Source organism: Cyprinus carpio, chromosome B22, assembly GCF_018340385.1.
Source record: "Cyprinus carpio isolate SPL01 chromosome B22, ASM1834038v1, whole genome shotgun sequence".
Classification (NCBI taxonomy): Eukaryota; Metazoa; Chordata; class Actinopteri; order Cypriniformes; family Cyprinidae; genus Cyprinus; species Cyprinus carpio.
Window position 1 is genome coordinate 8,074,156 of NC_056618.1, and position 27,839 is coordinate 8,101,994.

Sequence of the window (27,839 nt, forward strand, 5' to 3'; positions counted from 1 at the left end):
AATGACACTCGTATCGCTCAAATCACTGGAGATCTCAGTAACATCTGTACAGATGTTCAGTGTAATATAAGAGCACTAGAGAGATTCAGAGACAGACTGAATACTGGATCATCAGACTGGATCTCTCTGATAAACAGTGAAACATCACAATCACAAACTCTGGACTTTATCAACTTTACAAATCATCAGTTGCAGCAGCAGCAGCAGTGAAAGAATCTTCAGTGTTACTTACTCATGGTAAATCTTTTTTTTGTGGATGTTTAAAGACAGGATTTCACCAGGAATCCGAAGATGTTTTTGCTCTTTACCTGTATTACAGTAGCATGTGATTTAACACAATATTTTACACCATTAATCCCAACAGCAAAACAAATTATTTAAAACAAATATGCATGTTCAGAAGCACAAATTGTGAATACATTTTGTTTTACACACTAAAGGTCAAAAAAAAGCATGCCTGCCTCAGTGACATGTTGTTGCTTATGTTTTTTATTATTTAATATTTGTAATTGTTTTATTATTTAAGAATTTGATTAATTAGATGCACATCTCCTTTATTCATCAAAATGTACAATCTGGTAATAAATTAATAGTTTTAAATTAATAGTCTAGTAATAAATTAATAGTTTTATTGCATATGTGTGTTTAAATCCTTAATAGCAATAACAGAATCTTCAGATTACATGCATCAGTAATTAATTTTTCATCCTGCAGACTTATCAGGTTTATATATATATATATATATATCAGTTACTTATTGTTGATTTTATCCAAATTGTCAAGTTTCAAGAAATTAATGCTTAATATCTTTAATATTCATAGTTATTTAATTATATTGTCATTGTTTTGTTTATTTAAACTGTTGATTCCTTTGGCAGGTGTTTGCCTTTATTTTTATAAGCGTTAGGACAGTACAAGGAGCAGACAGGAGTCAAAGTGAGAGAGATCTTCAGCAGGACCACGAGCCGGTGTTCTGTTGATTTGTCCTACTCTGTCAGATTTTGCTACCTCTCACTGGAAACAGTGGGGTAGTACAATGTAATGACAACGACAAAATTCTACTCTAAAAGTTATGGATTTATTAACGATCTACATCATCCACATTAACCCTAAACCTACCCTTACAGTAATACAAATAGCAGTAATTATGTTATATTCAGCGGTTGTAGCTGGAAGGGATACTGTTGATGTTTTACAGAAACTAACAATCAATATTTTTTTCTACCTATTAGATTATGTTTTTACTTTTATTAAGTAGCTACCTATACCAGAATAGAAACCCTAAACCTACCCTTACAGTAATGCAGAGGAAATACATTAAAAATATGCATGTGTCAGAATATGAAATTTGATGCAATACATTTGTTGTACACACTAAAGGTCAAAAAAGAAGCCTGCTATAGCCTCATCTGACATGTAGTTGCTTGTTTTTGTCAGGATTTCAGATTGTACTTGGCTGGAGTTTCCAGAAAGTGATTATTAGATGTACATCTCCTTTCTGCTCATGAAACGTATTGGCTCTGGTAACAATTATGTTTTAATTAATATGCAGAAAAAAGATCCTTCAAATAGTTGTTATTGCTCATTATGAATCCTTATATCAATAACGTACATCTTCACACGACATGCTCCATCATTAATTTTTCTCCTGCAGACTCTTATTCTTTTAGCATTTTTTTTAAATATCAGTTAATTATTGTTGATTTTATCCAAATTGTCAAGTTCCAAGAAATTAAGCTTAAATAGCTTTACATAATTCAATAGTTATTTAATTTAATTGTCATTGTTTTTGTTTTGTTTTTTTAAATATATAGGTTAAGGTGAGAGAGAGCTTCAGCAGGACCACGAGCCGGTGTTTCTGCCGATTGGTGCTTCCCCAGACGCGATTTGGCTACCGTCCCACTAAAACAGTGGGAAGTACAATTGACAACAAAAAATTCTACCCGTGAAGTGTAGGGTTATTGACGTCTACACCTAACACAACCCTAAAAACTGACCCTTACAGTAATACAACTACAGTATTAAATGTGTTTATTTCGCGGTTGTAGCTGGAAGGGATACGTTTACAGGAAACCAACAAAAATATTTTTTTCTACCTATTAGATTGTGTTTTTATTAAAGTCTACACCTATCCCAACCCTAAACCTACCCTTACAGTAATGCAAATACATTAAATAGCTCTTTGTCATGCATGAGAAAAGGACGCCATATGATGTGCAACATGTGCAATAACCCTGGTAGGAAAATCTGACGAGTAGGATAAAATGTCAGGACAACTGGCACTTGACTGGAGTGGTCCCAAAGTGTCTTGGTGTCAGAGCGCTGCTCATGAAGCTGTTGGCTCTGACAATTGTTTTTTTAGTTTGCAGAAAAAAGATCTTCAAAAAATTTGTGTTTCAGCGGTGTCCTGCTTGCGATCGACGGAGTGAAATGCAGAGAAAGACATTGAAGGAGGGAGAACTTTTCACGTTTCGATCCTGGTGAATAAAAAACAAAGACGATGGTATGGTGTGGTGTGGTTAATTTTAATGAGACAGCTCATCGCTGAAATCACGACGGAGATCAGAAGTAAGATTCTGTACAGATGTTCAGTGTAAAGAGAGATTCGAGAGCAGAACTGTAACTGGATCATCATACGGGAATCTTCTGACCACACCAACACCAGAACCACCGACTCTGGAGATTATAACGACAGATACAGCCGCAGAAATCTTTATCATCCCACGGGGGCACCAGCAAGCCATTCTTATCAATCACGCGAAAAGACTTCAGTGTTACTGGTGAGTATATTTATTGATTCCCTTGATCAAGTTTCAGATAGTTAAAATGATTTTTATGTGTTCATTGGTTGGCTGTGTGACAAAGAGAGCTCTCATTAATTAATATATCATTGAGATAAATCTCTTCAGCTCCATGGTTGCATGTTGAATGACATATGTTGTTCATAATGATTACCATGAACAATGTCTATAATCAGTCAGCTTGTAATGCATTTTTAGGTGGTAGTATTAAACAAACAACAATGGCACTATTTTATCAGTTGACTCAGTATCATCCTGTAAATCTACACATAACTCAACTGATGACTACGGTAGAAAGGTGTAATCAATTAAATTCATCTGCTGGTAATACTAGCTGTCTTATCATTACATCGGAGTGTGGCTTTTATTTGGCATCATAGGGATATGGGTTGAGGCTGTTCTGAGTGGCTTTGCGGTTTATTGGTAAGACTTTCTGCTGTGGGATGTTTGTGTTGTTTTTTTTTTTGTGTTTTGTGATATGTTCACTCAGTCATCATTAGCAAAACTACCATATAATTGACTTGTGTTAAGATATTTAAATCAGAAATGAAGGTTAAATCAAATCAAAAATATTAAGCACAATTTAAGGATTTGCATGGCCGCACTGGATCCTTCATTTAAAGACCAAGCAGCTGAAACCGTCCTGAAGTCTAGTGACGTTTACCTGGATTTAGCTAACCCTTGAATTGTAGGTTCACAGGGTAAGTTGCAATGGTTAATAATGCACCTTGAAACTTACCTGGTTTTTGGAACCAATATTTGAGGTTAACAGTTTGCGTTCCCTGCTTCCACCAGCTAGACCAGCACCAAAATGCGAGTTTGAGGCAGCGAGGATGGTCTGTGCATCCCTCGCATCTTTTTTTTTTATATATAAAATTTAAGCCCGGGTGAATCAATGTTCATCAATACTCAATTATTAAATATTCCTGTGCCTTGTACAGTCACAAATACTTCCACCCACTGTGTATCATTTCAGTTTAAGGGAAAAATCTAAACAGTGGAGGAAAATTAATTAAAAAGACAAACAGTCAGGACTATAGAAGCACATTTGTTGTACACGATTGAGACAAGACAAAATTTAAAAAGGTTGGATGCTGTTTTTGTCAAATAAGTGATTTTGACACTGCAATGATGCAAATAAGAAGATTAAAGGGTTAGTTCACCCAAATATTAAAATTATGTCATTAATGACTCACCCTCATGTCGTTCCAAACCTGTAATTGACCTCCCGTTCAACTTCGGAACACAGTTTAAGATATTTTAGATTTAGTCCGAGAGCTTTCTTGTCCCTCCACTGAAAATGAGTATGTTACAGTATACTGTCCATGTCCAGAAAAGGTAATAAAAACATCATCAAAGTAGTCCATGTGACATCAGAGGGTCCGTTAGAATTTGTTGAAGCATCAGAAAATGCTGAATAAAGTCATAATTTTTGTGTTATTTTTGGACTCAAAATGTATTTTCGAGTTGCTTCAACAAATTCTAACTGACCCACTGAATGTCACATGGACTACGTTGATGATGTTTTTTATTACCTTTCTGGACATGACAGTATAGCTGTATCATACATTCTGCAATGGTAGGTCAAAGCTCTCGACTAACTCTAAAATTCTTAAACTGTGTTCTGAAGATGAACGAGTCTCACGTGTTGGAACGACATGAGTGTGAGTCAGTTGGAACGACAGAATTTTTTCTTTTGGGGGAACTAACGCCTTATTCATGTGGTTATGAAGTTCAAACGCTGATATCCCAGTATTTTCAGAAAGTAGCAGGATTCTGTCTTCAGTGTCTTATCTCTTATGTCTAGAGTTACATGGGGTTAATAAATTGTTTATATGGAAATAGCGCGCTAAGTATTTTCTGTTCTTAGGCCTTAGCTTCAGGAAAACTAATTCTTGTTTTTTGTGTTGTGTAACTGAAATCTTCAGTTCTGTTCATTTTTATGTTACCATTTTCTGAATCTGGTTTTCGTCTTTGCAGAAAACGGTGTAGAAGACACTAAAGTGGTATTCACAAAAATAATCTATCAGCTGTGCTTTAATAGCACAGAGGTATATAGTATAATTTGCAGTATATATAATTCTGTTGCAACCATTTAGATTTTTTTTAAACACGTGTTTGGTGTAATGTGATGTAATCTTTATCTTCATACTTGCAGCACAATGATATCTTGCAATATATTTGTGCATCATGGCTTGGACCCCTCGAATGTGTGGCTGTTTCTGGGGCTGATCCACTAAATGAAATGAGAGCAAGAACGAAATGTAATTTATTTTATTTTGGTTTATTTTTCGTAAGGGGGGGGGGGGGGGGGGGGGGGGGGGCTTTATATATATATATATATATATATATATATAATATATATAGACTCTTTTACTGTGTTCAATCATCATATCCGTTATGCTTATGATGGACTTTGGTTGGTTATCAATCACTTTTTGGGGCTTGTCATTAGGGCCTAGGTGCAATTTTAGTACCGGACTGCCTTTTTTAAGAACCAAATTAGCTGAGCAGGGTTTAAACAGCACAACTGGTACTAGTGGTTGACCGATATATTGCCAAGGCCGATATATCGGGACGTTATTTGGCATTTTTCAAATATCGGCATTGGCTGATAAGTTTTTCTGCCTGGCCGATGTGTTCGAGACCTTTATTTTGACGGCGCTGAGAGTGGCAGCGCCTGAGCGTAGACAGTGCACACTCTCTCTCTTGTGCATCGTCGTCATTAACAGTTCTGTCTAATATGGATAGAAGTCTGTCTAATAATCAGATAGAACGGTTAAACAAAGAAATTAATGTATACAGAAAGTATTAGGCCTATTAGTAATAGAAAGGCAAACATTATAATATTTTCTTGTTTGTCGTCAGCATTAAGCATATACGCATTAAATAATTTAAACAAATCTTTGAATGACTAATGAACATTTAATTTCGCAAACCTTGCAAACTTAGTTGAATCCAGCTGTGAGATCTTGTGAAGTATGTATGTGTATCCAGCATGATCACATGTTCTCTGCGTGACGGTCGGTACTTGTGAATTGAATGCTTTAAACTTTAAACCCGTGATTTCAAATTATAGTGCACTTTATGCATTTGCCCACTGTCATATTCATGTCATTTTCACTATGTGCTGTATATAAAATGAGGGTTACCCTGGCTTTATTTGAAAAATATGATTCCCAGTGCACACAAACTTCCAAGAATACGGAGTACGCTGTTGGTTACAGTGTGTACTTTCTTTTTTTAAATTATATTTGTATTAAATATTTATTAATTTGTGAAAAATGCTGTCATCTAAAGTAGAAGCATGTTTCTTTTACACATTTTCTTTTTAATCCATTGTCAAATGATTTCAAATTTCTTAAATATTAATAATAGTTTTAAAAATCATATTAACTTGATATCGGCTATCAGCCCCACTGCTTTCCAAGATATCAGCATCGGCATCGGCTGTCAAAAAACACATATCGGTCGACAACTAACTGGTACTACCTGTGACGTAAGTAGACATTGATTGGCCAGACGTGTTTGAAAACACCCTCACCTGCCATGATTTAAAACACAGTGTAACATACTGTAAACATTGTGTCAACTTATTTCGCAAGTATGAACAGCGATAAATATACGGACGCTGAAATGCAGGCACTTGTAGCAAACGTAGCACTGCCAGTTGTCGTTGGAGATTCTTAATCCTCTTTTCTGTTCTTTCAATCACTTTACGTATGGAGTACGTCGTCATCCATGTCCATTATTGTGAAACCTGCGAGACACAACACAAACACAGCTCCGATCACAGCGTCTTCTGTCCTCCTGTTGTTAATGTTATTCTTCTTTGTTAATGTTGTTAATGTCCTAGACACACAGTCAGTGTGAATGCAACCCTTTAAATGGTACTTTACAGTATAGGGTACTTTAGTTCTGGAACAAAGTGGATGCGAAAAGGTATCTATTGTACACATTGCCGTGTCAATTTTAGTTCTGGAGGTGACTAAAGTGGCATTTGCAACTAAACTGGCTTAAATGGGAATTTTTTAGGGGTAGGTTTGCGTTTGGTTTTTTTTTGTCAGATGTTTTTGTTCTATTTTCTCACAAAGTGCTTTTCCACAGCTTTTGGAGGTCATACTTGTTTTGACTTTTATGTTGAATTTTAATGAACTTCATGCAGTTGATTGAACTAAACCTTGCTTAAAATGGGCCCAAGAGTAAGTTCAGTCAACAACTCAGAGTATGTTAATGGTGAACATTCTCAAAATAAAAAAAAACCAGAGTGCTGAATCCACAAGTCACCATGAAGCATCATACTTCATACTACATCATCCATCTTCTTCATCTTCTTTTGTTTAATTGCATTAACTAGCTTAGTGTGGGCAGCTGTACAGTCATGTTTAATTTTACCTTTTTAAGTTTTTTTTTTGTGGTGGAACGGGATACTGTGGACAATAATTATATTGTTTGTTTTTCAAAATATGAAAATTGTATATAATTGTATAAGATTATATGTAGCCAATTTGCTTTCACATATGTTGTAAGATGAGATATAACACACATGAATTTTAATTATGGAATTTCCCTCCGTGTTTGTTGCTGATCTCAGATCTGTCCTTTGTGTTTCTAGTGTTGCTTGTTTGTTTGTCTTTTTGTATCATTTTAATTTATCCTGATTAAACACAGCACTTGGATCCTGTTTCAGACAAGTTCACATCCACAGTCAGTGTTTATACCTACGTTATTAAATATAAAAGTTTAACAGCAAGAGCTTAACTAATAGATACAAGAAAAATAGCTTTGTTTAAAAAAGACAGAGAGAGAGAAAAATCTAACAAATTAATAAATTGTGCAACACATTTTTTTCCCTTTCACTTTGATGGTGTGTACATTCACAGATGGTTATTATTGGGGCTGCTTTGAAGTGGAATCTGTGTATAGCGTGCTCTATCAGTCAAAGCTATAGCTTGGAGAGATGAGGTCTGGTTGTGAACACTAGATGACGGTAGCACTACAAGCCTATGGTGTCATATCAAGGGGGTCAGGGGTTTGTCTGGTTAGCATGACCTCTTTACTTTCTGCTGGCAAAAAGCATATTTCTCAGCTGATTTCCTTCCATCTGTAGGCTATTTGTTTTTGTAATTAAATTTTGGTTAAATGAAAAACAATAAGTTATGTGTGTTGATACTTTAACTTATTTTCCTGCCACAGCTATTTATACTTCTGCAAGCTTGTACTAAACTACATTACTAGGGTTGCAAGTTTAGCAAAGAGATAGAAGTAGAAATAAATGAATGTTTGTACCTGTTACTCCTAACACAAGGAAATCTAAACCGAGATCCTGAAGGTAAAAACTGAAACTCAGAATAGAGAGGATGGGAAGTAACCGTTAAGATAGATTGGGCTTTTCTAACTACCTGTCAATTATATAGGTTGGTAAGATGACTCTACTGAACTCCTAAAATCTTACTACTAGTGTTAACTATTTTCACCAATGCAGTCTTTGCCTTCACACCAAGACTGCTATACCAGAATAACATAGCAACAGACTCAATATAAGATTTGTAAATCGGAGTCATCAAGGATCTACCAACGTTAAATTTGGACAGTCTCTGTAGACATTACAGACGTTGTTGGCTCCTTTTACAAACCTTCTGCACATTTACATTAAAATTCAGCTTGTTATCAAATACTTGTATGATACCACAAGCTCAACCTCCTGATCTTTAATAGTTGTTCTCTTTATATCACTTTGATTACACCTAAAATCAATATGCATGTCTTTAGTTTTTAACACATTTATTTGCAGGAATGCATTTTTTACAATAAATCTATTCTCCTGCTTACTCCTGCAGTTGTCAGTGTATAAAATATACAGAAGTGGAGAAAGCACACATCCCTGAGGGTTCCCTCTAAATGCTTAAGTACCAAATTCAACAAGGTGGCTGTAGCATCCTCTACCCCACACCTGGCCCTATAAGCAAACTGAAGAGGATCAAGAGAATCCTCTCCTGCAGCAATAGTTAGTCCTTAACTGACTATCCTAACTCTTGAGACAAAAGCTTTGTACAATTATAACAATATTTATTGTTATTAGTCTATATAAATGTATAAACCCTAGAAACAACCGTGATGTTTTTTTTTATTCTTTCTAAAATATAAAATATATCTGGTATCATGTGTTTAAATTATAAGTAAATTCACTTTTTTCCTCATAATAATATTCCTGAACACATGACAGTGGGATATGTGATTGCATGTGATTGTTATCATAGCTTTTATATAAGTAAAATGTCTTTATTAAACTAAAAACGGATAGAAAACACGTTGAGAAAACTTTATTTTCATATAAAAGCAAGAGAGTTTCAGTTACATTGAGTTTATTAACATAAGTGTGAATCACGCGATATCTGCCTTTGATTCGTAGCTGTCTGATCCGCTAGGAGACGTCCAAGACATCCAAGAACTGTTCATCCTCTGCTCTTTCACTCCTCCCCTCACTGTGTCTCTCAAACTCTAATTCATGCTCACCTGCAGTAGAAACCTGAAGTCTCCCTTGATTTTCGAAGCCTGTGAAACACATTGGAGGCAGACAGACAGACCTAAGTGCCTTTCTGTATTGTGCTTATACACACTCTAATACACACATATAACACTACATGCAGGTTTGACTGTAATCATGTGTCATAACTGCAAAAAATGCTATTTCAGTACAAGAAAGCTCAACTTTAACAAAAGAGTCATTTTATATTATTACAATAATAATTTTGTAGTCTCTTAACATTAATATAATAAAAAAAAAAAAACTTGAGCAATGGCAAAATGAGCCATTGAGTAATGCTCTACACTAGAGACATAATCAACAGAGATCCAGCAGCAGCAGAGATCAGCACTTTAAGTGAGTCTTGTTCTGGAGGAGAGTGTGGGTCCACTGCTGTAAGAATAAAGATAGAAGTTAATTTGTGTCTGACCTGCAACAAAAGACAAAGATCAGATCAGTAAATAAACCACTGCCATATACCTGTGCATGTGTGACAGAGTTGAGTGATGTCCAGATGTTTGGTCTGGTTGCTGATGTGATTGTTGATCACACAGCTGTAGCTGTTTTTATCCTGATATTCCACCTCCAGAGGTAGAGAGAGACTGATGCTGAGATCAGACACACTGATGCTGGACAATAAACTGTTTCCTTTGTACCAGGAGAGAGTCACATGACCCACATTCAACACTCACAATATGTCATCGTCTTCATCTATTTGAGTAACATCAGTGTTCAGAGTGACAGAATCTCCCTCCATCACTGACACAGACTCAATAAACACACCTGATGAACAAACTGGAACAGATTTCACACTTTTGTTGCTTTACAAAGCCTTAAATCAGTTCTTGTTTCTAAATATGAACTGAGGAACATCCCATACAGCAAAAGAAAATGCATGGACAACATATAATAATGTGTGAAGTAATAAGTAATAATTTAATCTTTAATGTGTTACCTGCTTGTAACTTCACATTTATTTTGATTTACAGGCCAAGTTCATTACAGTTGATTAAAACAAGTGCAGAGTTTAGTGGATATTTTCAGTAGTTTTATTTTAAATCAGGCTTACAGAGAGACAGACCTGAATCCAGAGTAGATCTCACAATATTATCTGGTTTATTTGATTGATCTGGAAGGAACAGCAAATGCTGTTTATAACTTACCAATCAGACGGCACCAGCACAAGCAGAACAAAACAATCCTGCGAAACATTTTCTAAAATAAAAATATCAATAAAATATCAAATTAAAAACTCAAGAGATAAAAAAAAAAAACACAATCAACAACACAAAAAAAAAAAGTAATGCAGTTTGGCCATTTAAATGTGAAACAATCAAGTCCAGCTTCTAATATGCCTAACAAAAACATATCCTATCAAACATAATAAAATGCACGTCTGTACAAAAAACTTCAACAAATAAAACCAATTCAACAGTGATATAAAACTATATTTCCATTTGCCAAAATGTAAGCACTTGTTTCAAACCACACCCACTACTATTCAAGAAGACATGAATCCAGATGTTTTGTCAGATGTGATCGCTCTGAAACAGTTGAGCTTGTTTTAATAAAGTGTAAATAACATTAAAAGAAGATTCTGTTAAACAAAGATGCAACAGTGTTCAACACTATTTAAATATTTAAAAAACAAATATAAAAAAGATTTAAAGCACAGTATAAATATTTAACAAACAATCCCAGTATAATCAGGAATTAACACCTAAAGCTTTTTCCCAAAACTCCATTTCTTTTTTTTCTACCTCAACGTCAAGGCCTTACCCTTCATCCCAGTAGGTGGCGGAATATGCACCTAAAGCTTTTTTGCCAACCTCCATTAAAAGAAAAAGAAGAAGAAGAAGAACGTGAACGAATGAAATGAATGAAATCGAAATTAAACCCGTTGTTTTATTCTATACATATATTATTATTTTTACTTTGTAAAAAAGAAATGAAGCTCCGATCTATTTTGATCACAGCGTTGTTGTTTTTACTCGAATATGGTAAGACATTTTATTTTACAATCTGTTCTTGTTAGTTTCAGTTTAAACAAAGCGTTCCCGAAGCTGTACATGTGCTCAGCTCTTCTGGGCGTTATCTCATACAGTGAGTAAATGAAGTCTATTAAAAACTAAATCATTACAAAAAATGTTGAAAATGTTAAATCGTTATATAAACTGATAAGTGTACATTAAATGTAATTTGAGTCGCTTTGAATAAAAACTTCTGCCAAATAAATAACAGGCTATAGCCTAAATAAACATAAAACCAAAAGTAGGCTACTATTTTTCAAAGTAGGCCTACTAAAGAGAAAATCAATATTTTGTAATTAACATCATTTTCTTTAGTGTTTTCATGGAATATAATTATTTTTAACATTCTTGAGGGGAAATATTTATTGTGAATTTGTGAAAATACTTGCTGTATGGACGCACTAATATGTTTGGGGAAAGCAGCTAATATGTGAAGTATGTCTGATGGGTGAATGTGAAGCCTAAATCAATGATGAACTTATTCTTTTTGTTTCATGTGTTTCTTTATGAATGCAGCTATGTCTCTTCACACCCTTGAGAATAGATCTGTATTCTGTACAGTCGTGGCCAAAAGTTTTGAGAATTACATAAATATTAGTTTTAAAAAGTTTGCTGCTAAACTGCTTTTAGATCTTTGTTTCAGTTGTTTATGTCTTCTGTGATGTACTGAAATATAATTACAAGCACTTCATATGTTTCAAAGGCTTTTATCGACAATTACATGACATCTATGCAAAGAGTTAGTATTTGCAGTGTTGGCCCTTCTTTTTCAGGACCTCTGCAATTCGACTGGGCATGCTCTCAATCAACTTCTGGGCCAAATCCCATGACTGATAGCAACCCATTCTTTCATAATAACTTCTTGGAGTTTGTCAGAATTAGTGGGTTTTTGTTTGTCCACCCGCCTCTTGAGGATTGACCAACAAGTTCTCAATGGGATTAAGATCTGGGGAGTTTCCAGGCCATGGACCCAAAATTTCAACATTCTGGTCCCCGAGCCACTTAGTTATCACTTTTGCCTTATGGCACGGTGCTCCATCGTGCTGGAAAATGCATTGTTCTGGCACTCCGATCCCGCAGCTGAATCCTCTTTAGGAGACGATCCTGGCGCTTGCTGGACTTTCTTGGACGCCCTGAAGCCTTCTTTTACAATAATTGAACCTCTTTCCTTGAAGTTCTTGATGAACCTATAAATTGTTGATTCAGGTGCAATCTTAGTAGCCACAATATCCTTGCCTGTGAAGCCATTTTTATGCAACGCAATGATGGCTGCACGCGTTCCTTTGCAGGTCACCATGGTTAACAATGGAACAACAATGATTTCAAGCATCACCCTCCTTTTAACATGTCAAGTCTGCCATTCTAACCCAATCAGCCTGACATAATGATCTCCAGCCTTGTGCTCGTCAACATTCTCACCTGAGTTAACAAGATGATTACTGAAATGATCTCAGCAGGTCCTTTAATGACAGCAATGAAATGCAGTGGAAGGGTTTTTTTTGGGATTAAGTTAATTTTCATGGCAAAGAAGGACTATCCAATTCATCTGATCACTCTTCATAACATTCTGGAGTATATGCAAATTGCTATTATAAAAACTTAAGCAGCAACTTTTCCAATTTCCAATATTTATGTAATTCTCAAAACTTTTGGCCACGACTGTAGGCTAGAAAATCAGTGTTACCGGTATTAAAGCCTGTTTACACCAGGAGCGAAAACGATAGCTATCGTATAAATACAGTGAACGATAAACGTCTGTTTATTCTAATCTCGCGCTGCAGTTTCTGTAATGAAAGTTGATGTAGGTGACACTGTGTTATAGGCTACTGCTTACGTGTCGCAAAGACACAAAAGGAAAAACAGATGACTTGGGTACATGAGATCCTTCAAATACGAGAGAAATTGGGAATCCGTTATCCTGCTTAGACAGTTATCGTCTTTTAAAGATATGATTCATACTTGCAGTTTTTGTTGTTCTTGTTGCATTTACACGACTTTAACCAGAAGGTGTCCTCAGCATGTTTCGAGCACTTCTAAACCGAGCGGCAACCTCCCGCTCTCTCTCGTGAAGCCAACAAAGAAGTGACTAAAACTGTAATTCATCGACTGGCTGCTTGAGGCTGGCTGCAGAAGGGAGTCAGTCCCATAGACTCTCCATGTTAAAATGCCCAACTGTACAGCAGAAAAAACGTTTACAGCCTGGTTCAAAAAATTATTTTTGTCTATGAAGCTAACTTTGCCCTTCATGACAACTGTGAGGGGGGTGTTTTTTTTTTTTTTTTTTATTTAATATAACTCATCCGTTTAAATTATATTAAGCCTTAAAGTTCTGCATAATTAAGGGCGTGGCAACTTGAGTGACAGGTGGATTGCCGCTACTGACACTGTCGTCGAGCTAGGTGGGCGTGGCTTCAGCAACCAGAGTCGCGCGGTCCAATATGGCGACGGTCTGATCTGTATGGCAAGCCGTTTTAGCATTTAAAACTTGTTTTTTACTATCCATAAATATAATTTCGGATAGTCACAATTGTAATTCCAGATATCTATACTGCAATTATGACTTGTCGTAATTGGAATTAAGATATCTACAATGCTATTACGACTAGTCATAATCTTCCATTGACTTCCATTGAAAAATATTTTCAGATATCAATTGAGTTTTGACTAGTCATAATTCCAATTCAAGATATCTTTAAATATGATTTGCCTAGTCAAAACTCTAATTGGAGATATCTCAAATTACAAGTTGACTAGTGATAATTCAATTAGAGATATCTTAAAATGAGTTTTGACTAGTCGTAATCCCAATTCAAGATATCTTTAATTCCATTTTTTTAAAGATATCCAAAATACATTTGAAGAGTTCTCCAATTCATTTATGACTAGTCAAATTACATTTGTAGATATCTTGAATTGGAATTTTGACTAGGCAAAACCCATTTAAAGATATCTGCAATTTAATTATGGATATCCCAATCAGATTTTTTACAAGGAAGAACTATATTTAGAGATATCTGCATTTAGCTTTGTGACTAGGCGTAATTGCAATGTAGATATCTGGAATTAACAATGTGACTAGTCAAAATAAGTTTATAGATATCTACAATGTGCATGCAAATACACCTTTGTTGAGCCCCACCTTAAACATTTTATTTAACCAATCCTGGCTTGGAAACTGTCGTCATTCCAGTTTTGTCTAAGAGTTGTATAATAAAGGTCCCGCGTCTTTGGGTGATTTTAAACTGTTTTATACAGAAGTAATTCAAAAGTATGGAAATAAAAATGTAGCTGCAGCATGTGTAAAAGTGGTAGGCTATACAGAGAGGACTTAAATAGGCTTTTGTCCTGTTTTATATCGTAATGTTGAGATGTGTGTGCTGTGGATTAAATTTTGTTAGGCTTTATTTACAAACAAACACATGCATAAGCCTCATGTCAGCCGCTGCAACATTTGATATAATGTTAAAATAATCAGTGTCTATTTACGCTAAGTGCAAGACTGCCTTGTTATCAGAGACTACTTACACTATCGCCCACCAACACTGATAAACGACGTCAAGCTAACATCAGTTGCAGTGGATTAGCGGTTAAAGTGTGTGCTTTTTGACGCGACCGACCAGAGTTCACATCTGCCTTTTGCCAAACATTTTTTCTCCTTTTTCAAATCTCATATCGTATCGGAAAGGCACTTATTTTCAATAAAAATTAAGGAAATAATTAAGAGTTTAAAATAAATATTGGGTAGGGTTAGGGTAGGTGTAGGGAGGGCTTTATTGTCCCAGTAAGGGGGCATCCATTTAAAAATTTGAAATAAAATGATCATTTACACTCACTAAGTTATAATTGCGTACTGTTTTATAATGTACTACAATACTGAGGTGCAGATAATTGCCACTTTTTGAAATAAGTAGTATAAATAGCAGAAAATCTTGCTATTTTCACTTAGTGTAAAGAGAATCCATTGCTATTTGCAGTTAGTGTAAATAGCATCTATCGCTAAGAAAATATACATTGGCGCTCATCACTGAACACAGCAGAACATCAGAATACATTGGCGCTCATCACTGAACACAGCAGAACATCATCATCATCACGGATCTCTTGCTATAATACAATACAATACTCCCTCTGTGTGGGCTATTTATGGAAGCTCGTTTCCGCCACTAAATAAAGAAATTAATTAATTAAGAAATTAATAAAGAAATAGCAACTTTTTATCTCACAGTTATAAAATTTAGGGGGAAGTTGTGGCTTAGTGGTTAGAGAGTTTGACTCCTAACCCTAAGGTTGTGGGTTCGAGTCTCAGGCCGGCAATACCACGACTGAGATACCCTTGAGCAAGACACTGAACCCCCAACTGCTCCCTGGGCACTGCAGCATAAATGGCTGCCCACTGCTCTGGGTGTGTGTTCACGGTGTGTGTGTTCACTGCTGTGTGTGTGCCCTTTGGATGGGTTAAATGCAGAGCACAAATTCTGAGTATTATTCACAACACTCATCCTCTATATATCGCAATTCTGAGAAAAAAAGTCAGAATGAATGGTAAGATAAAAGCAGCAAATAAAAGCTGCAAATTAAAAAATAAATAAATAAATATTGTTAGGCCTACCTTTATTTTTTTAAAGGTAGGCCTACATTTCTTTAAAAAATAAATAAATAAATAAACATTGTTTTTCATTGTCTAAATATATAATAAATTCAGACGAGCAGTTTGTGATTTTCTGCCTTTATTGAACATTACACTGCATTTGGTCCATTTTGCAACATGATTCAGTTAAAACACAGCGCTATACATACATGTACGCTGGAGAACTTTTACCACACATGGCTGCATCCAGATTTATTTAATAATCCATGAAGCACTTCATCCGGTAGCTTTTCTCTCCGTGACAACAAAAGCAGACTTTTATTATGTTAGCAGTTAGCAGAGTAGGCGGGGAGGAGCTGAGTAAATTTATTCTGACGTCACACAACAGCATTTCGATTAGGTGCAATTTCAATTCAGATATTTTAAACTATAATTGTGACTAGCCGAAATTGAATTAGAGATATCTCTAATTGAATCTGCGGATGTATGACGTGTCTATTGAAAGGCCTAAAGCGCTAGTCATAAAGTATTTAGAGATATCTCTAACTAGTCATAAAGTATTTAGAGATATCTCTTATCCGATTTCTTACTAGTGCAATTATAATTGCAGATATCTCTAATTGTCATTGTGACTAGTCTAATTATAATTATGACTATCCAAATTACAATTGTGACTATCCGAAATTATATTTATGGATAGTCAAACCAAGTTTTAAATGCTAAAACGGCTTGCGATAGGCTCTGCACACTTTGAGCTTCAAAAACGCTCTTCAGCATCTGTTGCTAGTGTGTCTCTTGAGATCAGGCGAGTGAGGTTTACTTGCACAGCACCTACTTGCTGGCCTCCTTTACACCCGGAGGGTCTCACCTCAGTCGTGCTATTGAGGGTGGAAGAGAGTGCTGCTTATTCACTCCCCCACCTACAATCCCTGCCGTTCCTGAGAATAAAAAATAAATTGTAATAAATTTATTAGCAGTATGCACTTTTTAAATAAATAAAAAAATGAACTGGAAATGAACTTTGCAGGATAGTGGGTCCCAATGAACAGGGTCGAAGACCTGTGGTATATGCCATGCCTCCAAGACATCTTATTAAGAAAAATTTGTTTTAGTTGTTGAATACAAAAGGTTTGACGCACATTTACCAGTTGAAGATTTATTCAACGTGGCATTCTTATTTCATTATAATTTCCTGTTGAAAAATTTTGTTTGGTTTATAATTAACTAATTTCTTCTCCAGGTGTTTTTAGTGTTGGCACTGATGGACTGTCAGCATTTGTGATGGATGAAGATGCAGTCACTCTACACACTAATGTTGAAACAAAACAACAAGAAGATATAAAATGGTATTTTGATGACACTAGAATAGCTCAAATCAGTGGAGATCTCAGTTATATCTGTACAGATGTTAACTGTATCAAAAGTACAGAGAGATTCAGAGACAGACTGAAGCTGGATCATCAGACTGGATCTCTGACCATCATGAACACCAGAGAACCAGACTCTGGAGATTATGAATTAAAGATCATCAGCATCAGAAAAAGCAGCGAAAAGACCTTCAGTGTTACTGTTTATGGTGAGTTATTTAATGAATAAATCTGTTTAAAAGCAGGTTTAGATAACATAATTAATGTTATCCTTTCTGTTTGAATGAGGAATTGATGTAAAATAAGTTTATAAAATTTGTGCAAAACAGAGATACATGTTGCTTTTCAAAGAGCATGATTAATCACTTTCAGATCCAGAGATTGTTTTATGGTTTGGCATACAGATCTTTCAGTCAGCTGGTTTGTTTCAGATGTTCCTGCTGCTGAACGAGATGAAATGAAGAGAAAGTCAGTGAAGGAGGGAGAATCTGTTACTTTAGATCCTGGTGTCATGAAAACCCCAAATTATTTGATGACGTGGTATCTTAATGGCATTTGCATCGCTGAAATCTGTGAAGAACCCAGAATGATCTGTACAGATGTTCAGTGTAATAATGGCACTGATAGATTCAGAGACAGACTGAATCTGGATCATCAGACTGGATCTCTGACCATCATGAACATCAGAAACACAGACTCTGGACTTTATAAACTACAGATCAGCAGCAACAGATTCACCATCAAAAGGAGCTTCAGTGTTACTGTCTCTGGTGAGTTTCATTTAGTTTAGTTCCCTTGAGCAATCTTTAAACAGTTCAAGGTTTTTTTTTCATTCTTGAATTTTTCTTCATTGTTTCATTGTGTTTGAAAAAGTGAGCTTTGACTCAAGTATCAAGTAGGGTTGCAAAGGGGTGGAACATTTCTAGAAAACAAAACAAAAAAAAAAAAAAAATAATTAAATGCTGAAAAAATTCCACAATTTCTGTAATGTTTCTGAAATTTACCAGAAATGTTTCACCTCTTTGCAACCCTATTATTAAACCATTGTGTAGATCATCACCTTCAGGTCAAGTGACTCATTTTAACATATTTTTTCTGACAGCTCAATGATGTGATGCTATTTTAGGTGATGTTCTCCAAAAACACACTGACCACTTATCAGTTAAAGCAATATCATACAGCTGATGACTAAAGCAGAAAAGTGTAAAAACTTGAAAAAAACATTTGTAAAATGGATTGTAATTTGCTCTTAGTAATAATGACTTATTTACTCTTTCAGTTTCAGGTCTGTCTGCAGGTGAAATAGCAGGAATTTGTGCTGCTATCCTGCTTATAGCTGCATCTGTTTGTGGGTTTTATTTTTACAAGCGTCGAGTAAAAAGAAAAGGTGAGTATTAAATTAGTGATGGGAAGTCTGATTTTTTTTTCTTCTCTGTGAACTGATTCTTTCAGACCACTTGTTTCAAAAATTCAGTTCAAAAAGTGAGTCAATTTACCAGCCGATCATTTTTGTGCCCTAATTTGGGTAATTTAATACCCAATCTGTCAAAACTTTTATTTTCCTATAGGTGCACACTTAAAGTACTTTGTAATCGATGTCCCCCTCGGTTGAAGTCATTCGTTCCAATACATTATTATACTTTTTGCTGTTCATCATTAATATATATATAATTGTGATTAATCACATCCAAAATAAAAGATTTTGTTTACATAATATATGTGTTTGTACTGTGTATATTTATTATGTATATATAAATACACACACATGCATGTATATATTTAAGAAAAAATAAGTTATGTTTATATATTTAAAATATTTCTATATAATATCAATTATATTAATATAAATATATATGTGTAAATATTTTCAAAACATATACTGTATGTGTGTGTATTTATATAGACACAATAAATATACACAGTAGACACAACATATATATATATATATATATATATATACACACACACATATATATTATGTAAACAAAACTTGCGATTAATCATTGGACGGCACTATATATATATATATATATATATATATATATATATATATATATCGGCACTGTTAATTAACCAAAGTAGTGTGTGTTTAATTGAGTTTGTTATTTTTGTTCAAACAGACACCAGGACGCAGCACAATGATCAGGTAAGATACTATGAGCACTTAATCGGCACTGTTCTTACTGTTTTACTTCATAATAAACAATGGTGTGGATACATTTTCATTATTATGTAATTATATTATTCCAATAATTGATTTAATAACATTATTATGAGAATTATTTTCAATATTTTTTTTTTTGTTATTTTATTTTATTTTTTTAAAAGCACAAGGTTCCCAATACTTTTGGCCACTACTGTATATTTCTGTAGAACAGAAGGTGACAGTGTAATGCAGTTTATCATATTTATTAATATTTAGGAAAAGAACACCATATGTTCTGCAAACATAAAAAGAAATACACTTACAGTTCCTAGTCTATTTTTTTGTGTAAGTGAATCATTAGTCCTGTTCATGTCTTTTACCTTCTGTGAATCTGTTTTCTTACAGGTGAATGGTGTTTATAATTTGTCTCCTGATCAGAATGATGTTCCACTGATGGATGTTGCTCATGAGAGGTCCTCTAATCACACTAATGCTCTAGTGATGAACACTTCCAATGACTCGTCCTCTAATCACACTGATGCTCTAGTGATGAACACTTCCAATGACTCGTCCTCTAATCACATTGATGCTCTAGTGATGAACACTTCCAATGACTCGTCCTCTAATCACATTGAGATTGAGCCTGCGGCTGCCAGTGAGATCTAACATTACTAATTATTTTGATATGTTCATGTGAAGTGAAGAGAGGATCGAGAACAGATAAATTTTCTTGTTTCCAATCCTCTCTTCATCATAAGACAAGCTCTTGCTGCTCAGAGAATAGTGTCATCATACCAAGACTTTTGGTGTCACTTCCAATATCAAGTGAAATTTCACCTCAACTTTAGTTTCAGCACCACACTAAGAACTAATGATTTTTGGTATTACTCATTTAAATAATAAATGAAAGCATGTGGCCTAAATATTAAGTTATTTAAACTTAAATTCAAAAAGAAAATTAAACTCTGAGTTTTTGACATTTTTCTGTAGAACTTTGTTGAAGCTGCTGAAGTGACTCACACAGGAACATAGTTTTTGTTATATTTTAACTGATACAATATCGCATTTCTACAATATCGATATACCAACCGTGCTATTTGACAGCAAGTTTACGCACATCACAATCCTACATGTCTGCGCCTCCTGTCACTCACTCAGGACCTGTTTACACTTGGTATTAATGCTGCATTTACACTGCAAATGCCCAATTCAGATTTTTTGACAGTATCCAATTTTTCTGATGACCCGCTTACATCTCTGCATCGAAACTGCTTGCTGTCTGGGTATTTACACTACACGGGCAGTAAGCAGTTTCGGCCCAGACACTACACGGGCTTAACTTGAAAACTGCTCAACCATGTTTACACAGTCGTCAAGGATATGCGAAACTGCTTGCTGTCTGGGTATTTACACTACACGGGCTTAACTTGAAAACTGCTCAACAATGTTTACACAGTTGTCAAGGATATGCAAAGCAAATCGTATTCAAAAGTCTACATTTTGGTCTGTTTACACTGAAACACAACCCTGGAGTTTTCAAACTAAAAATTGGGTCTGCAACATTTTCGAAAGCCTCCTTTAATTTTGAGGGTCAAAAACGCCAGAATAGTGTAAACGACAGGCATAACCGTAGCAAAAATTATGTGTTTTAAACTTTTATAACAAAAATGCACTAGTGTAAATGGGGTGTGTCTCAATCAGTTCCCTTGTTCAGTAGTCAGGGCACTGATCAGGGAGTCTGACATTTTAAAGGCTGTCTCAATTGCGAAATCCTTCCAGTGCACTGGAACATTCGCTCCATGAAAAATCCCACAATTTACGGCAAAAACTAGGGAGCATAGGCGCTCACTATGCTCTTTTACTGGAAATAACATCACATTTCTGAAGCCTGAAACATAAACCACATGAGTCAACGTGATAAATTTAATGACACACGATAGAAGATTTGAAAAGACCAAATGTTTTTAGTATATTTCAACATAAACACACATCGCTAGACAGGTAATAAACATCTAATTATCATTTATAATTAATATTCGGCTGAATGTTGCAAGAACATATAACAGAATGATGTGTTTAAAGGAAAATGCCACCGTTTTTCCATATTTCACGACGTTCTTCCCTCAACTTAGACGAGTTGATACGTACCTCTCCCGTCTCAGTGCGTGCACACGCAGCACCACTATGTTAGTGTTTAGCTTATCACCATTCATTCCTTAGGATCCGAACAGGGATGAATTTAGAAGCTACCAAATATTTCCATGTTTTCCCTATTTAAAGATGGTTACATTAGTAGTTACACGAGTAAGTATGGTGGCACAAAATAAAACGTGGCGATTTTCTAAGCGGATAAAAAATTATAACTATAATGTATGGCGGAAGAGCACTTCGCAGCACTTCGATCTCGGCGCAGTAATATCATCACTACTGAGAACTCCCCCGAACTACTACCAATAGTGCAGGCATGCAGGGAGAGGGAGAGGGAGTGATGATATTACAGCGCTGAGGTCGAAGTGCTGTGAAGTGCTCGTCAACAATAAACCATATATAAAATCTCCAATCCATATATAAAATCCACAATACTTACTTTTTCAGCATACTTACTTGTGTAACTACTCATGTAATCACCCTTATATAGGAAAACATGAAAGTGTTTGGTAGCTTCTAAATTCATCCCTGTTTGGATAATAAGGAATGAATGGTGCTAAGCTAAATGCTAACATAGTTGCGCCACGCGCTACAGCGATTAAGTGCACGCACTTAGACGGGAGAGGTACGTATCAACTCGTCTAAGTTGAGGGAAGAACATAGGGGAATATGGAAAAACAGTGGAGTTTTCCTTTGAAGAGAATAAAAAATAATATCAAAATTAGATTGGTCTTGCCTGTTGTTTATTAATAACAGTGATGACGTTCTACTCTGTTGTCCGTTGACACTGTACGTAGTCATGAAACTGGAATTCGAGTGATCACTGTCCCAACGTGCAGTGAGTCAGGGAACTTACCAGTGACTGAATTCGTGTACACAGTCTACTGATTCATGACCTTGGAAGCTAGGGACCTAATTGAGACGCTCCCAGGGCCTCAGAATTCTGACAGTTTCTATAGCAACTGGGACAACCAGCAGCTGCAGTGATGCAGTGACTTTACAGATGAACCGTTGGCTCTTTTATTCAGAAGACGTGGCCATATTGGGCGTTGCATTTTTCCCTGTTCAAAACTATACGAGTGACACATCTTGGGTATTCTATAGTCGTTGGTAATATCTGATCTGTGCGCTCACATGGCAGGTGCATGCACAGATCTGATTCATATCAGATTTATTTTCACATATGAATGAGGCCTGAAACCAATCTGAGAATATCGGAATCCATGTTCTTTTTTCCTGCTTACATGTTCGTGGGCCATATACGATCTGTGCCACATGAGAGGGAAAAAATTCAGAATTGGGCGACTTGAACCATGCAGTGTAAATGTATCCTAATTAAATGCATTTTGGTTGAGCGGATCACAAGTAGACGAGGGAAACCCATGTCCGTTCACACCAGGAGTTTTAATCTGTCTCTTCGGTCCACTTTCGACCACTTCTGTTCTGATTTCTTTTGAGGGGAGAGTCTGTGGGCCTTTTCTGAACCTTCGATCTAAAATCAGTGACACTCATCTCATTCAGTCCTGTTGAAGCGTTCTGTTACGGCCCGCCACAATCTAATCTAGAACTCAGTACTCGTGCATTGTTTACTGCCATGATGGCACACGTACATCACAGAGACGTCTATTTGACGTCTGTTTTTACATCTGCAAGACTTGAACAAATAAATATGTAATATTATGTCAAAATACCCGTCTTGGCGAGTATCCTCATAAACAGTCTGTTACATCTTAAAGGAACGTAAACAGCAAGAAATCACCTGCATCATTATTATAGATCCACTCAGTCTTAAAGTGACAGATGTGTCGTTAATATAATTTAAACAACAAAAGACAGAGTGAAAGTCATTGTTAGACCTGACTGAAGAACTTCAAGCACTGGTTTTATTTTGTATATTTGTTCAATTGTATTTATTTGTGCCATTGGTTGTGATTTGTTTATTTGTTTTCATTTTATTACTTGACCTCACTTGAGATGTGTTTGAAAGAAGCTAGTGGCTTTTTCTGAAAAACATACTTGAGGGTTTAACTCAAAAGGCAAATTAAGACAGTACAGTAACTACAGTAAACTAATACAGTACTACAGTAAACTACAATAATATAATTATGAAATAATCATTTTCATTTTAAAGTTCAGTTGTACTACAACATATTGTACTTCTGTCTTAGAAATAATAAATTAAAAACATTTTGTTTAAAAAGCTTTTGGTCTTTTAAAATATTATTTAAATATATTTCAAAATATATGAAACCACAGAATTTATTAATCTTAGTTAATGCTAATTTCAGCATTTACTAATGCATTATTAGAATCAAAAGATGTGTTTGTTAAGATTAGTTAATGCACTGTGAACTAACAATGAATGATTGTATTTTTATGAACTAACATTAACAAAGATGAATAAATACTGTAATAAATGTATATTCTTCATTGTTTGTTCATGTTAGTTAATTGTACATTAACCAATGTTAACAAATGACACCTTATAGTAAAGTGTTACCATAATAATAATAATAATATCATATTCAAACTGTTTGTCTTCCTAAAATTGAAGTTGCAGCTGTAATGTGGACTGAGACACTATCACACTAACAAAAAGTGCACAAGATTGACTTTCATACATATTTTTAATGACAAAAATGTCTTAGTTTATAGTATCGTATTGAAGTTGCAGCATTGTGAAAAAAACTACACTGTAAGACCTATAAATGCCTTGACATACCAGTTATTTTGTCCCATTTGAGGACATGCACTTATAGTTGCTAGCATTGGCTGTTTACATTTAAATGTTGCACAGATGGGCACACAGCTGCAACAGAAGAGATGCAGAAAAACTGCTGCTGCAAGTGTTGTTAAATGATATTGTTGATGTTAATACAAAAGACTGATATTATGTTGTTATTGTCCCAAGTGTTTTTTTTCCTTTTTTTTGTTTTGTTTTTTACTTATCCAGCATCTTACCAAGCAAGCTGCCATTAAGATCAACCATCTTTACAAATAACAAACAAATAGTCATGTTTTATAGTCTTCATGCATTTGTTTTATATCTTTGTTGAAATGTGGAAAAAATCACAGTGAAACTTTGTGAACAAAACATTTGTGATATTATGAAGGGTGCTGATTATTTATGTAATGACTGTATTTTTTTTTGTATGTGTATAATCCTCTGATGGTGCCTTTGCTTCTAATTTTATATATTTTTTATTTTTTGTATTGTATTTCTACTTTTGTATTTTAAGTTTTTGTATGTTTTTATACGTTTTATACAACTGTTTGTGTTTTTCTGTAATAAATGACATTAAAACATCAGATTGAGTGGAATCTGTGTGTTATTATTAATTTTTTTCTCAGAAAAGTATTTAAAAATAACAGAAATTAGTTACACTGAGTTATTAGAGCAATCATTGTGTGTGTCTGTATATGGGTCAAAGACGAAAAAGGGTTTAAGCATAAAAAAGATAAATGTAATACTGCTTTAAATTGTTGTTGTTTTCCCCCCCAAAAAATTAAAAAGTTTTCTGTTTAATTTAATTGCAATTTTGAAAAAAATAAATATCATACATTTTTCCCTGATTTACAGAAGACACCCACTAAAATGTCATTCAGTGTAACAGTCTTTTCAGCCATATTTACAACAAAAATCAATTTATGACATATTAAAAGACTAATTACTTTCACCCCAAATACTAATTAGTTGTAATTTTACATTTTCAAATTTGCCACTATCCTAGGTTTTGCCCATTGGTCAGTGAGAATTTTTTACTCATTTAAAACGCAATAAAATTTAATATGCTCCCTTATTCTTTTTATATTATTAATATGTACAGATCAGAATAAGCATGTTGTTTGAAGTTTTACATAAATATTGTGTTACACTGAATGACAGCTCCAACATTATTTAAACCAAATTTTGACATTTTATCCTCCACAAAAAACTTATTTGAAAACCTTAAATTAGGACACTTTAATTACATTTAATGTGCTTTCTATGGACATAAAATCACTTTTATAAATTTATTTTGATGCAGACATCTTAATGTCTTTGACCCATATTCTGGAATGTAATTTCAAATTTGATGGACTGAAACGTTCACCTTTAAAGGTTTTAGGTTTTTACTCTGTCAGTTTCTGGTTTTGACACTAGAGGAAATTCCAGTGATATATAATGCACTGCTTGTAGTACACTCACTTTATGTATAAATGAAATATTAGGCAATTTATAACAATAAATATACTGATACTCTGATACTGTCTTTACAAAAAAAAAAAATCAATAGAAAACAACTAGTAGTGAGTGACCTTTAATAATAACCCTAATATAATATATGACTGAGCAAAAAACAAAAAAAAAAACACGGATGATTTTGTCTTTCTGCCATTGTTCTGGGTGCTACTTAAGGATAGCGTTGCAATATTAGTGGATATATGAGTTTGCTACTTTATGTTAGCTACTTTAATTTACCCAAAACCAAAAAAAAAAAAATTCAATCAAAACTGCTAAAAAATTTCATGGCACTATAAATATAACAACACAAAACCACTACTCCCCCAAACTGATGAAAACTAAAGGCATTATTATAACTGCCAAACATGTGCATGGTACTATAAATTCTTTTTTTACACTTTGTGTGTGTGTGTACAGAATAAAATTGAGTCAAACTTAAAATCATGGGCAGAAATGGAATCAAACTTAAAATCATGGGCAGAAATGGAAAAACACCCTTCAACCACATGCTATAGACACAGACACGTCAGACACAAACTCATGAACAGACATCAAACACAAACATACAGCAGCAGACACATTCTCATGCAGAAGATGTTTGTCTACCAAACCACATTTCACAGAATGAAGCGGTTCACTTCCACTTGTTGAACATTTTACATTTGGGTGTGCAGATTTGTTTTTAGACCCAAAATATGAATATTCTATTATTTACTCACACTTATGTCTTTCCAAACCCATTGGACCTTCAGTGATCTCCATTTTTCTCCATATAATGATCATTCTCAAGCATCAAGAATATAATATATCAAATATTGAAATTAAGTAATATTAGGATTATAATACCTTTATATACCTATTGTATCTCTAATGATACCACTATGAACTCTTTTGGGGTAAATAAGGCACAATGGTCTCATTTTGACATTTCTGCCGCAGTGACAAGCTATTGTAACCCCAAAAGATACCATTTTTCATTCTGCTACATTAATAATTTTTGCTAACATAACTAGGCAGTGGATCTGTAGTTCCAAGTATGCTTTGACTGCAAATGTTGAAAGTGTTGTATTTTGTGTTTTTTAGGGACATTACATTTAATCATGCTTAGCATCTAGTTAACGGACAACACAAACTTAGTCTTGTTTTCTTTTGATTATTATTGTTTTATTTTATTTTATACATTTACTGACTAAAGAGTTTTTAAGATATATTTAAGAGAGTTGATAGGGAAGTTTTCATATTGAATACATAATGTAAATAGGACCTACTTCATATTAAGTGTCCTTACTTTTAAATTAAGCATTTCATACAATGGACTTATTGTGTGCATACATATTTTTTACACTTTATACTTACATTTGAAAATACCATGCTGTTAAATACATTCGTAAGTATTTCTGTGGGTACATCTATAATTACACTGTTGACCCTACTACCCCTTAAATCTAACCAGACCACCAAACCTGTCCCAAACCTTACCCATATCCCACCTTAGCAGAAAAAGTGTTTTGCAATTCAACATGAACACAATATGTACACTGTACCTAACAATTCATTATTTTATTAGTTAGTACATAGAATTTAAGGAGCACCGTAAATATCTGATCTCATTTAACGTGTTTGATAGATCATTATACAGACACAAACAAACACATTAAAATCTGACTCATTGATAAAATAATACAGAGACTAAATGCAGAGATTAAAGTTTCTTACCAGTTTGTGTGTTTTTCTTTTGTAGAACATTGTCTCAGCAAAAGTTATTTCTTCATCACAAGTCTGATCTGTTTAAAGGACAATGATAGTAGAAATAAGCACAAATAAAACACAAGAGATCTGTTTTTCACAACCTATTTTAAGGTACAAATGTAAGCATTTTGTAATGCCATTATTAAATGACAAGAAATTAATTAATTGCATTTATGAATTTGGCATGATAACAATATTCATGACTTTTTAATATTTATTGAAGCTCAATTAATTAAAATATTTAATTACAAAAATGTTA

At 34.5% G+C, this 27,839-nt stretch overlaps 1 protein-coding gene and 1 long non-coding RNA gene across 2 annotated transcripts; one reads left to right on the forward strand and one right to left on the reverse strand.

Moving 5' to 3' along the window:
• Positions 1-9,109: 9,109 nt before the first annotated feature.
• LOC122141572 lies at positions 9,110-9,846 on the reverse strand. The gene is made up of 2 exons (XR_006157933.1): positions 9,808-9,846; positions 9,110-9,720 (listed from the first exon to the last, which is right to left on the reverse strand). It is a non-coding gene; the product is annotated as an uncharacterized LOC122141572 (long non-coding RNA).
• A 1,339-nt stretch (positions 9,847-11,185) lies between these two features.
• Positions 11,186-20,290, forward strand: LOC109051557. Its single transcript, XM_042749346.1, has 6 exons — positions 11,186-11,327; positions 17,186-17,521; positions 17,744-18,082; positions 18,592-18,699; positions 19,433-19,458; positions 19,864-20,290. Exons 1-6 carry the CDS (start codon positions 11,207-11,209, stop codon positions 20,122-20,124), a joined length of 1,191 nt encoding a protein of 396 aa, XP_042605280.1. The 5' UTR covers positions 11,186-11,206; the 3' UTR covers positions 20,125-20,290.
• Positions 20,291-27,839: the final 7,549 nt, after the last annotated feature.